The sequence below is a fragment of the Anomaloglossus baeobatrachus genome, chromosome 1 (genome assembly GCF_048569485.1).
Source record: "Anomaloglossus baeobatrachus isolate aAnoBae1 chromosome 1, aAnoBae1.hap1, whole genome shotgun sequence".
NCBI classification, from domain to species: Eukaryota; Metazoa; Chordata; class Amphibia; order Anura; family Aromobatidae; genus Anomaloglossus; species Anomaloglossus baeobatrachus.
Window position 1 is genome coordinate 946,728,149 of NC_134353.1, and position 13,677 is coordinate 946,741,825.

Sequence of the window (13,677 nt, forward strand, 5' to 3'; positions counted from 1 at the left end):
CCTCTGACCTGTTGGACGTGGAGGAACGGAACTTGCTGAGGACCGAATCCTTTGGACTGGGGCAAGGACGAGACCTTTCCCTTGGACTGTCTAGTAACTTCATCCAAATGCTCGCCAAACAAACGGTCGCCAGACAATGGCAAACCGGTTAAGAACTTCTTGGAAGCAGAGCCTGCCTTCCATTCACGTAGCCACATGGCCCTGCAGACTGCCACCGAATTGGTGGATGCTACCGCTGTACGGCTCGCAGAGTCCAGGAACGGCGTTCATGGCGTAGAACGAAAAACCTACGCCTGAGAAGTGAAGGACACAACCAGATAGCTTGGAGTGCCCTCACGGCTGCGAAGGCTGGAGCAAAAGATGCGACTATGGCTTCATAGATGGATTTCACCATAAGCTTTATTTGCCCGTCAGTGGCATTCGTTCACTAATACTACGGATCTAGCCGCCAGCCAAGGGACTGGAGAATCCACCCTGTGACACTGAGCCCAATCCTTAACAACGTCAGGGGGGAAAAGGGTAACGCGTGTCAATAAGGCGCTTAGTAAGCGTTTGTCCGTAAAGTTCTGTGCTTTTGGACGGCCCCTCTGGAGTTAGAGTGATCGAAACACGCACTCCTGATGAAGTCGGGGAAGGTTCCCAGCGGGCCCGCTTAGCCTAACAAAGGCCGCGGTCCGTGACGGAGTTCTCACCGTGGGATCTGGGTGGTACCCCAGGAGCCCCTTGTTGTACCGACCCAGAGGGACCCGGGAGCGATGAACTCACAGCTCCCTGGCCCTGTGTTATCGGTCTGGACTGCAAGGCTTCCAGTATCTTAGCAGACCCTCTGTCCATAGACTGAGTCCTGGAATGTGAAAGCTGCTCAGAGATTTTCTGATTCCAACATGCAAACTCTGTCCCTGTCATCTGTGCAGTGGAAACCGGCGGTACCACCTGGCCGAGGGTCCCACCAGTGCCGGAGGCTCCGGCTGAGTGAGTGCCCTCGGGGCCAAGCATTGTACACAATGAGGGTATGTGGAACCTGCCTGTAATATAGCCGCACAAGAGGTTTTTACAGGTTGTAACTAAGCCAGTACCTTGGCACCCTTACTCTTTAAGAGCAGACCACAGCATGTCGTCCGCAGAGTAATCAGTGAGGGTATACAGCCAAAGGCAAATAATGCTGCCGAACAGTGAGATCATATACCATATAAATAAACATATATATATACACTGCGGCACCAAGGGGGGTCAGCACCTGAAAACTGGTGCCCCCCAGTGCTCAGTGAGGGGGAAGGAGGATACCAACGTATGCTCCAGCCCTCCCTGCCGACGTCCAGTCGGCCGTCCCGTCGTTACCCCTGACTAGCAGGCCCGAGAACGGGAGTATATGGTACTAGGCCGCAAGAGCCGGGGACTAAATTTAAAAACGCGGCCGTCAAACATGGCGCGGTCGGCGCGGTAGTCCCAGTCTCACAAACCACTCAGCAACCGCTGCGGCATTTGTAACACAGATGCTGCATGCACCGTCCCTCAGGGGACCTAGAGTACCTTATGATGCAGGGCTCTGTCCCTGATGAAGTCCAGTCTCCTGTCCGTCAGAATCCCCCAGGGGCTGCGGATGGAGCCCGGTCCCAGAGCATGGCGACCGGTTAGGATCCCCCTCTCCCAGAGCAGTGTTGAGCAGATTCTGAGATCCTCCACCGGCAGAATTATAACAATGGCTGCCGGCGTTCTGAGGGGAGGAGAGAGCTGTGGGCGGAACCGCAAAAGTGTGGGAACCTGGTGGCCCATAGTGATCAGTGAGGGGGGCGGAGGACAGCGAAGTGTGCTCCAGCCCTCACTGTCGGCATCATACCGACCGTCCCGCCTTTCTCCCTGACTGGCAGGCTCAGGGGCGGGAGTTTAACACACTAGGCCGCAAAAGCCGGGGACTAAAGTAAAAACCGCGGCCGACAAACAGGCACGGTCGGCGCGGTAGTCCCAGACAAAAAATCCACACCGCAGTCGCAGCTGCGTCTGAGGCCAAGGTGCTTCATGCACCGTCCCAACGGGGACACAGAGTACCTGTGGACGCAGGGCCATGTCCCTGACGATACTCCGTCTCCTGTCCGGCAGATTCCCCCAGGGGCTGCGGAGGGAGCCCGGTCCCAGTGGCTGGATGACCGGTTAGGATCCCACTTCCCCAGAGCCCCTAAGGGATGGGGAAGGAAAACAGCATGTGGCTCCTGCCTGTGTACCCGCAATGGATACCTCAACCTTAACAGCACCGCCGACTCAGTGGGGTGAGAATGGAGCATGCCGGGGGCCCTGTTAGGGGCCCTCTTTTCTTCCATCCGATATAATCAGCCGCTGCTGCTGACTAAAATGTGGAGCATTGTGTGCATGTGTGCCTCCTTCAACACAAAGCATAAAAACTGATGAGCCCGTGATGCACGGGGGGGTGTATAGCAGAGGGGAGGGGTTACACTTTTTAAAGTGTAATACTTTGTGTGGCCTCCGGAGGCAGAAGCTATACACCCAATTGTCTGGGTCTCCCAATGGAGCGACAAAGAAGAAGGGAATTTTGTTACTTACCGTAAATTCCTTTTCTTCTAGCTCTTATTGGGAGACCCAGACGATTGGGGTATAGCTACTGCCCTCTGGAGGCCACACAAAGCACTACATTAAAAGTGCAAGGCCCCTCCCCCTCTGGCTATACCCCCCCGTGGTATCACGGGTTCTCCAGTTTTAGTGCCAAAGCAAGAAGGAGGAAGCCAATAACTGGTTTAAACAAATTAACTCCGAATAACGTCGGAGAACTGAAAAACCGTTCAACATGAACAACATGTGTACCCGCAAACAACCAAGAAATCCCGAAGGACAACAGGGCGGGTGCTGGGTCTCCCAATAAGAGCTAGAAGAAAAGGAATTTACGGTAAGTAACAAAATTCCCTTCTTCTTCAGCGCTCTATTGGGAGACCCAGACGATTGGGACGTCCAAAAGCTGTCCCTGGGTGGGTAAAGAGATACCTCATGTTAGAGCTGCAAAACAGCCCTCCCCTACGGGGATGTCACTGCCGCCTGCAGGACTCTTCTACCTAAGCTGGCATCCGCCGAAGCATAGGTATGCACCTGATAATGTTTGGTGAAAGTGTGCAGACTCGACCAGGTAGCTGCCTGGCACACCTGTTGAGCCGAAGCCTGGTGTCGTAGCGCCCAGGACGCACTCACGGCTCTGTTTGAATGGGCTTTCAGCCCTGAAAGAACCGGAAGCCCTGCAAAACGGTAGGCTTCCAGAATTGGTTCTTTGATCCATCGAGCCAGGGTGGCTTTAGAAGCCTGCAACCTCTTGCGCGTACCAGCGACAAGGGCATCGGAACGGCGTACGGGCGCCGTGCGGGAAATGTAGATTCTGAGTGCTCTCACCAGATCTAGCAAACGTAAATCATTCTCATACCGGTGAACCGGATGAGTGCAAAAGGACGGTAAGGAGATATCCTGATTAAGATGAAACGAGGATACTACCTTAGGGAGAAACTCCGGAATGATGCGCAGCACTACCTTGTCCTGGTGAAACACCAGGAAGGGAGCCTTGGATGACAGAGCTGCCAGCTCAGACACTCGCCGAAGCGATGTGATCGCAACGAGAAACGCCACCTTCTGTGACAGGCGAGAAAAGGAAACTTCCTTCAGAGGCTCGAAAGGCGGCTTCTGGAGAGCAACTAGAACCCTGTTCAGATCCCATGGATCCAACGGCCGCTTGTACGGGAGTACGATATGACAAACCCCCTGCGGGAACGTGCGCACCTTAGAAAGATGTGCTAGACGCTTCTGAAAAAAAAAAAACACGGATAGTGCTGAGACTTGCCCTTTGAGGGAGTCTAGCGACAAGCCCTTTTCTAACTCCTATTGTAGGAAGGAAAGAAAGATAGGCAATGCAAATGGCCAGGGAGACACTCCCTGAGTAGAGCACCAGATTAAGAAAATCTTCCACGTTCTGTGGTAGATCTTAGCAGACGTGGGCTTCCTAGCCTGTCTCATGGTGGCAACGACCCCTTAGGATAATCCTGAAGACGCTAGGATCCAGGACACACAAGCCACACAGTCAGGTTCAGGGCCGCAGAATTCCGATGGAGAAAACGGCCATTGAGACAGTAAGTCTGGTCGGTCTGGTAGTGACCCCGGTCGGCCGACCGTGAGATGCCACAGATCCGGGTACCACGATCTCCTCGGCCAGTCTGGTGCGACGAGTATGACGCGGCTGCAATCGGATCTGATTTTTGCGCAGTACTCTGGGCAAGAGTGCCAGAGGTGGAAACACACATGTGAGCCGGAACTGCGACCAATCTTGCACTAAGGCGTCTGCCGCCAGAGCTCTGTGATCGCGCGATCGTGCCATAAATGCCGGGACCTTGTTGGTGTGCCGAGACGCCATTAGGTCGACGTCCGGCCCCCCCCCAGCGGCAACAGATTTCCTGAAACACGTCCGGGTGAAGGGACCATTCCCCCGCGTCCATGCCCTGGCGACTGAGGAAGTCTGCTTCCCAGTTTTCTACGCCCGGGATGTGAACTGCGGATATGGTGGATGCTGTGTCCTCCACCCACATGAGGATTCGCCGGACTTCCTGGAAGGCTGCTGACTGCGTGTCCCTCCTTGGTGGTTGATGTATGCCACCGCTGTGGAGATGTCCGACTGGATTCGGATCTGCTCCCTTCTAGCCACTTTTGGAAAGCTAATAGGGTAAGATACCCTGCCCCGATTTCCAGCACATCGAACTGAAGGGTGGACTCCTGCTGAGTCCACGTCCCCTGAGCCATGTGGCGGAGACAAACTGCTCCCCACCCTGACAGACTCGTATCTGTCGTGACCACTGCCCAGGATGGGGGCTATGGCAATGAGGTGGGAATAAGCCACTATTGCAGAGAGTCCTCGGCCGTCAGGGAAAGGGAGACTTCCCGTCCAGGGAGGTTGACTGCCCATCCCATTGGCGGAGAATGTCCCATTGCCGTTGGCGCAGATGAAACTGCGCAAAGAGAACTGCTTCGATGGCTGCCACCATCTTCCTTAGGAAGTGCATGAGGCGCCTTAAGGGGTGCGACTGGCCTTGAAGGAGAGACTGCACCTCTGTCCGCAGTGAACGCTGCTGGTTCAGCGGAAGCTTCACTATGGCTGATAGAGTATGAAACTCCATGCCGAGATACGTTAGTGATTGAGTCGGAGACAGATTTGACCTTGCCAAATTGATGATCCACTCGAAGGTCTGGAGAGTCTCCAGCGCAACCTTCAGTCTGCGTTGGCATGCCTCGAGGGAGGTTGCTTTGACGAGTAGATCGTCCAAATACGGAATCACCGGGTGTCCGTGAGAGTGCAAGACTGCTACCACTGCTGCCATGACCTTGGTGCCCACCCGTGGGGCTGTCGCCAGACTGAATGGCAGAGCTACGAACAGAAGATGTTCGTCTCCTATCACAAAACGTAGAAAACGTTGGTGCTCCGTAGCAATTGGCACGTGGAGATAGGCATCTTTGATGTCTGTTGAGGCAAGGAAGTCTCCTCGAGACATTGAGGCAATGACGGATCGGAGGGATCCCATCCGGAACCGCCTGGCGTTCGCATGCTCGTTGAGCAGTTTCAGAACCAGAACAGGACGGAAGGAACCGTCCATTTTTGGAGCCACAAAGAGATTGGAGTACAAACCCTCGCCCTCGTTCCTGAGGGGGGACAGGGATCACCACTCCTTCTGCTCTTAGAGCGTCCACCGCCTGCAGCAGGGCATCTGCTCGGTGGAGAGGTGGGGCCGTTCTGAAGAATGGAGTCGGAGGACGAGAACAGAACACTGTCCTGTGCACGTGAGCACAATGTCCGTCACCCACCGGTCAGTGACCTGTGGCAGCTAAATGTCGCCAAAGGCGGGGGAGTCTGCCATCCACCGCGGATGCGGAGAGAGAGAGAGAGAGCTGAGAGTCCTGAGGAGACCGCCTTGGTAGCGGTTCCTCCGACTGCCTTCCTTGGGCGAGATTGAGCCCGGCCGGAATCTGAGCCCGTCTTGAGATTTTGTAGCCCTTTTGCACGAGGACAATTGGGACCTGCCGGAACTTGGGAAGGACCGAAACCTCGACTGTACTTTTAGGACAGTATTAACAGGGTAAGTCGCAGTGCAGACATTGCGGGGTTACGGACGCCTCTGCGGTACAGATGTCCCTGCTCAAGGTCAGCTGCGCAAGAACAGCAGAAACAGGTTAGGTTGCCAATACGGCTGTGGATGCCGGAGCAACCGACACGCCGATAGCCTCCTAGACAGATTTCAACCAGAGTCCATCTGTCTGTGAATGGCACCTTGAAGTGAAGCCCCGTCTCCAGTGCAACTATGGCTCTATATGCAAGCCTGGAGATTGGAGAATCCACCTTTGGACCCTGGGTCCAGCGCTGACCACGTCAGGGGAAAAAAGGGATAACGTGTATCCTAAAAACGTTTGGAGAAGACGCTTATCTGGTAAGCGTGGTGTTCCTGGACTGCTTCTCTGAAGTCAGCGTGGCCAGAAAAATACTCAATATCTGCGTGAGACACTGAAAAGGAACTTCTCCTGTTCGTCTCCTATCTCCACTGGGGGAGCTGAGGGAGAAAGATCCAACCTTCCATTGATGGACGGTATAGGATCATTCCGTATGGCGTTACCACCCGGTGTATCCGGATTGAGAGCGATGTCAGTATCAAAGCCCTGAAGAGCTGCCTTTTGGTCAAGTAGATTGCCCATGGGTGCAAGTCTCTATATTATGACTACTCCGTCCCTGTCCATGGACAGGGTTGACAGGAGGTTTCTTTGGCCACAACTAGTAGAGCCCCGGCAGACGAAGTGCTAGAGACCCCGGCAGACGACGTGCTACAGGGGAGCATGCACACAATGGGACGGTGTCATGAACAGCATCCCATGTAGTAAAAACAGCACTGAAATCTGTGTTGCTTTTTTGCCGCTGCCGACTAGCTATCTAGAAGTATATAGCCAAGATTGGTGACCGTACAGTGCAATGTATAGCATACAGGCATAAAGTACAAATGACCACTGCAGCACAAGCAATACAAGCAGCATAGAAGCCTGTGCCCTGGCACCCCTGCTCTTCTGCTGCTGTATACTAGTCATCTAGGGGAATATAGCCCAGAAGAGTGACCATACAGTGCAATGCACAAGTACAAATGAACACTGCAGCACATGCAATACAAGCAGCATAGAAGCCTGTGCCCTGGCACCTCTGCTCTTCTGCTGCTGTAGACTGGTCATCTAGGGGAATATAGCCCAGAAGAGTGACCATACAGTGCAATGTATAGCATACAAGCACAAGTACAAATGCACACTGCAGCCCATGCAATACAAGCAGCATAGAAAAAAACCTGTGCCCCAGCACCCTTGGTTTTCTGCTGCTGTAGTCTAGTCATTCCAATAGCTAAGACTAGCGACTGTACAGTGCAATGTATAGCATATCAGCATAAACACAAATGAACACCTCAGTCGTGCAATACAAGCAGCCTAGAAAGCCTGTGCTTTAGCACACCAGCTTTCCTGCTGCTGATGTGTCGCTCCCCAAGCGGGCATATAGCGACCTATGTAGTTAAAAACACACATGTATACACTGCAGTTATATCGTGGTAAGCACTATTGTGCCTCTTACCGCCCGCCTATAAGCGGGTGTATGATCGCCACTGTCCTGCCTTGGTGCCCCGAGCTCTGCAGTAATGGCTGCCGGCTTCTTCCCCAGCTCGTGTGAGTAGGGGCGGGCCGTGGGCGTGCCCCCAAGGCAGAGCGGGAATCCGGCGTCCCACAGTGTGCAGTGAGAGGGCTGGAGCATGTAAAAAGGCTCCAGCCCTCGGCGCTGCTGATTGCTCAGCGCCTGTCCCCTTCCCTGAGTGACAGGGAGGGGGCGGGAACGAAGCGGCACTAGGCCGCAGAAGCCGGGGACTGGAGTTATAAGCGCCGCCGCCGTAAAAGCGCGGTCGGCGCCCAGTCCCCGGCGAACTACAAGTCCCAGCCGCGCCGCCGCTCCCGGAGCGTCCGGCGCGGTAGTTCCCAAAACACAAAGTCACTCAGCAAAGCTGCAGTGACTGTAACCCTTTACTGTCCCCGGCGCACTAGCACACCCAGCACGTCTGGAGTGTGCTGTGCCTGTGTGTACGGGGACACAGAGTACCTGTAATGGTGCAGGGCCATGTCCCTGAACGGTACTCCAGCTCCGTATCCAGCAGGTTCAAATGGGTCTGTGGATGGAGCCCGGCGTCAGAGCTTTGAGGCCGGCAGGATCCCACTTCCTCAGAGCCCCTCAGGGGGATGTGGAAGGAAAGCAGCATGTGGGCTCCAGCCTCCGTACCAGCAATAGGTACCTCAACCTTACAACACCATCCAGGGGTGAGAAGGGAGCATGCTGGGGACACTATATGTGTCCTCTTTTCTTCCATCCGAAATAGTCAGCAGCTACTGCTGACTAAAATCTGTGGAGCTATGCGTGGATGTCTGACCTCCTTCGCACACAAAGCTAAAACTGGAGAACCCGTGATACCACGGGGGGGTATAGCCAGAGGGGGAGGGGCCTTGCACTTTTAATGTAGTGCTTTGTGTGGCCTCCAGAGGGCAGTAGCTATACCCCAATCGTCTGGGTCTCCCAATAGAGCGCTGAAGAAAAGTCACATGATAATGCCATAAAAAAAAAATCCACAAACAGTAGAAATGAGAAAAGAAACTTTTTAATTGTGCTCAAAATATTTTTGAGCAGCAGCTATCTACCGGCTATTAACAAAAATGTGCAATTTTTTTAAACAAGAAATTCTGTAAATAACACTTCAGTCTGGTAACACAAACCATTCTCTATACAAACATACAACGCATTGTCCAATGAAAAAACGAATCTAGAGACTCTTCCAGTCTTCTTGAACATTTTCTTCCCCACTAGCCCCAATCTTCCTCTTCCTGAGCCGCAGGTTGTGAAAATCCAGAACTGCCGAAACCATCATTCTGTAGGCCGCCGCCTCTCTGCGGAAGAAAGACTGAACGTGAGTGACCTGTGAAGGGGCAGATTGCCGAGAAACATGCGAAGCACTAAACGTATTCACTAATCAGAAAGAAAAACCTGTATTGTCACGTATAAGAGGTCAGGGGCTGCTCTTAAAGCCCTAAAAGCTAATTCACACTTTACCGTCATATTGCAGCATTCACAGGTAAAAAAAAAAAATATTGAACATAAAAAATGTGAATAGGCTCTCTAGGATATTAAAGGTGAGTGAAGAGTTTTAGCTTGCAACAGTTTTAAAGGGTTGATGGCCTATCCTTTGTATAGGTCATCGATATCTGATCGGTCAGGGTCCGACACCCCGCCGATCAGCTGTTGTCAGTTCCGGCGGCGGCAGTAGGCTGCTGGAAATGCTCAGTTCCGGCGGCGGCAGTAGGCTGCTGGAAATGCTCAGTTCCGGCGGCGGCAGTAGGCAGCTGGAAATGCTCAGTTCCGGCGGCGGCAGTAGGCAGCTGGAAATGCTCAGTTCCGGCGGCGGCAGTAGGCAGCTGGAAATGCTCAGTTCCGGCGGCGGCAGTAGGCAGATGGAAATGCTCAGTTCCGGCAGATTTGACGTTCTACCATCGCTGCGCAGAGTGAAACTCTCTACATAACTATTCCAATGGCGGCCGCTGGCCAATCAGAGGCAAGCAGCTGATGCTTAGGACATTACCTGCTTGCATCTGATTGGCCGGCGGCCGCCATTGGCACAGTGCGGAGAGCGCTTGACTCTGCACGGTGGCAGCAAAACGTTCATCTGAATTTTTGATGAAGCACTTGCAGCGGCCGCGATCATTAAGGGGGCGCTCGTGCCTCATGTGGACAGGGGCACACATAGTAGGGACAAGTACAATAATCAAACAATACAAGGCACAGACAGGTACAGGAGGAGAGAGGACCCTGCCAGCGAGGGCTCACAGTCTACAAGGTATAGGTGAGGATACAGTAGGTGAGGGTAGAGCTGATTGTGCGGCGCTGTATCAGACTGAGGGTTACGGCAGGTTGTAGGCTTGTCGAAAGAGATGGGTCTTCAGGTTCCTTTTGAAGCTTGTCAAGGTAGGTGAGAGTCTGAAATGTTGTGGCAGAGCGTTCCAGAGTATGGGGGAGGCACGGGAGAAATCTGGGATGTGATTGTGGGAAGAGGAGATGAGAGGGGAGCAGAGAAGGAGATCTTGTGAGGATCTGAGGTTGCGTGCAGGTAAGTACCGGGAGACTAGGTCACAGATGTAGGGAGGAGACAGGTTGTGGATGGCTTTGTAGGTCATGGTTAGGGTTTTTAACTGGAGTCGTTGGGCAATGGGAAGCCAGTGAAGGGATTGGCAGAGAGGAGAGATCAGGGAGTAGCGGGGGGAGAGGTGGATGAGCCGGGCCGGAGTTTAGAATAGATTGTAGGGGTGCGAGACCGTTAAAAGGGAGGCCACAGAGCAGGAGGTATCAACAATCCAGGCGGGAGATAATAAGGGCATGCACTATTTTTTTTTGCTGCTTCTTGGGAAAGGAATGTACGGATCCGGGAAATATTTTTGAATTGGAGGCAGCAGGAGGTGAAGAGGGCTTGGATGTGTGGCTTGAAAGAGATCAGTGTCGAACGTTACTCCCAGGCAGCGAGCGCGTGGCACTGGGAAAAGTGAGCAGCCATTGACATTGATGGAAAGGTTTGTTGGGGGTGCTGAGTGAGGAGAAAAGATAATGAATTCTGTTTTGTCCATGTTTTGTTTTAGAAATTGAGCAGAGAAATAGGATGAAATAGCAGACAGACATTATGGGATTCTGGTTAGTAGGGAGGTGATGTCAGGTCCAGAGAGGTAGATCTGCGTATCATCAGCGTAGAGCCTTCTTCTGAAAGCCGTGGGACTCTACGAGTGTCCCAGGCCGAACGTGTAGATGGAGAACAGCAGGGTTCCTAAAACTGAACCTTGGGGGACACCGACAGATAGGGGGCGAGATGAGGAAGTGGTATGAGAATGGGAGAACCTGAAAGTTCTGTCGGTTAGGTATGAGGAGATCCAAGATAGGGCCAAGTCTGTGATGCCCAGAGATGAGAGAATCTGTAGTAGAAGGGAGTGGTCTACTGTGTCAAAGGCAGAGGATAGGTCCAGGAGGACGACAAGGTCATTAGTGACTTTGGTTAGGGCAGTTTTAGTGGAATGATGCGGTCGGAAGTCAGATTGTAACCGGTCAAAGAGGGAGCAGGAGGAGAGGTATGAGGACAATTCAAGATGGACATGCTGTTCCAGTAGTTTTGATGCATAGAGGAGAAGTGATATGGGGCGATAGTTTGACCACAGACTGGATGACGGACCTGCATAGGTTTTTTTTTTTTTTTTTTTAGAACATGGTGAACAAGGGACAGTTTAGGGGAGTGTTTAATACATTGTTGTGGGTTTTTTTTTATACTTCCTGGGTTAGTAATAGGGGTGTTTGATAGTCACCTCTCCATTACTAACCCCTGCTTCCAAATATGCAACATTGACACATACTTTAACACAGACGCGTGCTTTATTATAAAACCTACCTTCCGGCTATCTACTGAACGAAAATTGCTTGAAGTCGGATTGTAGCTTGACATACCATGGGCACTGAAGGCAATCTCCTCCAGCCAAGGTGGGACTTCCTGGTGGGCCTGTACGAGAGAGGAAAAGGACAGTAAAAAGATCCAATAGTGAAAACGCGGCTTAAACACATCATATTTACTCCTTCCCAACCAGCACATTTTTGCATTTTCACATGTAGCCTAATTGCTTAAAAAAGTACTCGTTCCGATAATCAAAAATATATATTTTTTTTCTTGATACATGAGGTTTAATATTACTTCATTTTTTTTTTTTTTTTTTTGGTTGTTGGATTATGTTGTGGTGCTTTTGAGGACATTGCACGTTTTAGCATTGTGACTTAAAAAAGAAGTGTCAATGATCGTGAACCGATGGCAAACTTATCGGTCCCGATACATTTATGGAAATGCGTCACAATCAGTCGGCGCTTCACTTACATCAGTTAAGACCTTCACTAGATCCTGGCAAATTCTTTGATCATCGTCCCCTCTTTTATCAAAGAAAGAAATCGCTTTGCCAATGTTGCCGCAACGTCCAGTGCGTCCGATGCGGTGAACATAGTCATCGATGTCGCTCGGGATGTCAACGTTTATCACGTGAAGAACGTTCTCGATGTCTAATCCTCTGGCAGCAACGGAAGTGGCCACGAGCACCGGGCGATCGCCAGTGCGGAAATCTCTCAGAGCCATTTCTCTCTCTCGTTGTTCTCTGTCCCTAAGAGAAAAAAAAAAAAAGAAGGGAATTTTGTTACTTACCGTAAATTCCTTTTCTTCTAGCTCCTATTGGGAGACCCAGACGATTGGGTGTATAGCACTGCCTCCGGAGGCCACACAAAGCAATTACACTAAAAAGTGTAAGGCCCCTCCCCTTCTGGCTATACACCCCCAGTAGGATCACTGGCTCACCAGTTTTAGTGCAAAAGCAAGAAGGAGGAAAGCCAATAACTGGTTTAAACAAATTCACTCCGAAGTAACGTCGGAGAACTGAAAACCATTCCACATGAACAACATGTGTACCCGAAAAACAACCAAAAATCCCGAAGGACAACAGGGCGGGTGCTGGGTCTCCCAATAGGAGCTAGAAGAAAAGGAATTTACGGTAAGTAACAAAATTCCCTTCTTCTTCGGCGCTCCATTGGGAGACCCAGACGATTGGGACGTCCAAAAGCTGTCCCTGGGTGGGTAAAGAAATACCTCATGTTAGAGCTGCAAAGACAGCCCTCCCCTACGGGGAGGCAACTGCCGCCTGCAGGACTCTTCTACCTAGGCTGGCGTCCGCCGAAGCATAGGTATGCACCTGATAATGTTTGGTGAAAGTGTGCAGACTCGACCAGGTAGCTGCCTGGCACACCTGTTGAGCCGTAGCCTGGTGTCGTAATGCCCAGGACGCACCCACGGCTCTGGTAGAATGGGCCTTCAGCCCTGATGGAACCGGAAGCCCAGCAGAACGGTAGGCTTCAAGAATTGGTTCTTTGATCCATCGAGCCAGGGTGGCCTTGGAAGCCTGCGACCCTTTGCGCTTACCAGCGACAAGGACAAAGAGTGCATCCGAACGGCGCAGGGGCGCCGTGCGGGAAATGTAGATTCTGAGTGCTCTCACCAGATCTAACAAATGTAAATCCTTCTCATAGCGATGAACTGCATGAGGACAAAAAGAAGGCAAAGAGATATCCTGATTAAGATGAAAAGAGGATACCACCTTCGGGAGAAACTCCTGAATGGGTCGCAGCACTACCTTGTCCTGGTGGAAGACCAGGAAGGGAGCCTTGGATGACAGCGCTGCTAGCTCAGACACTCTCCGAAGAGATGTGATCGCTACCAGAAAAGCCACTTTCTGTGATAGTCTAGAAAGTGAAACCTCCCTCAGAGGCTCGAAGGGCGGCTTCTGGAGGGCAACCAGTACCCTGTTCAGATCCCATGGATCTAACGGCCGCTTGTACGGGGGTACGATATGACAAACCCCCTGCAGGAACGTGCGTACCTTAGAAAGTCGTGCTAGACGCTTCTGAAAAAAGACGGATAGCGCCGAGACTTGCCCTTTAAGGGAGCCGAGCGACAAACCTTTTTCTAACCCAGATTGCAGGAAAGAAAGAAATGTAGGCAATGCAAATGGCCAGGGAGACACTCCCTG

At 52.1% G+C, this 13,677-nt stretch overlaps 1 protein-coding gene across 9 annotated transcripts in view; it reads right to left on the minus strand.

The window, feature by feature from the left end:
• Positions 1 to 8,728: 8,728 nt before the first annotated feature.
• Positions 8,729 to 13,677, minus strand: part of DDX4 (DEAD-box helicase 4) — a 388,261-nt gene continuing 383,312 nt past the window's right edge. For all 9 annotated transcript variants that reach the window (XM_075328899.1, XM_075328957.1, XM_075328939.1 and 6 more), the window contains 3 exons: positions 11,985 to 12,261; positions 11,511 to 11,618; positions 8,729 to 8,979 (listed from right to left, as the gene is read on the minus strand). In XM_075328899.1, the coding sequence (XP_075185014.1) occupies positions 8,896 to 8,979; positions 11,511 to 11,618; positions 11,985 to 12,261 (469 nt within the window). In that variant the 3' untranslated portion in view covers positions 8,729 to 8,895. The remainder of the gene's footprint in view (positions 8,980 to 11,510; positions 11,619 to 11,984; positions 12,262 to 13,677) is intronic.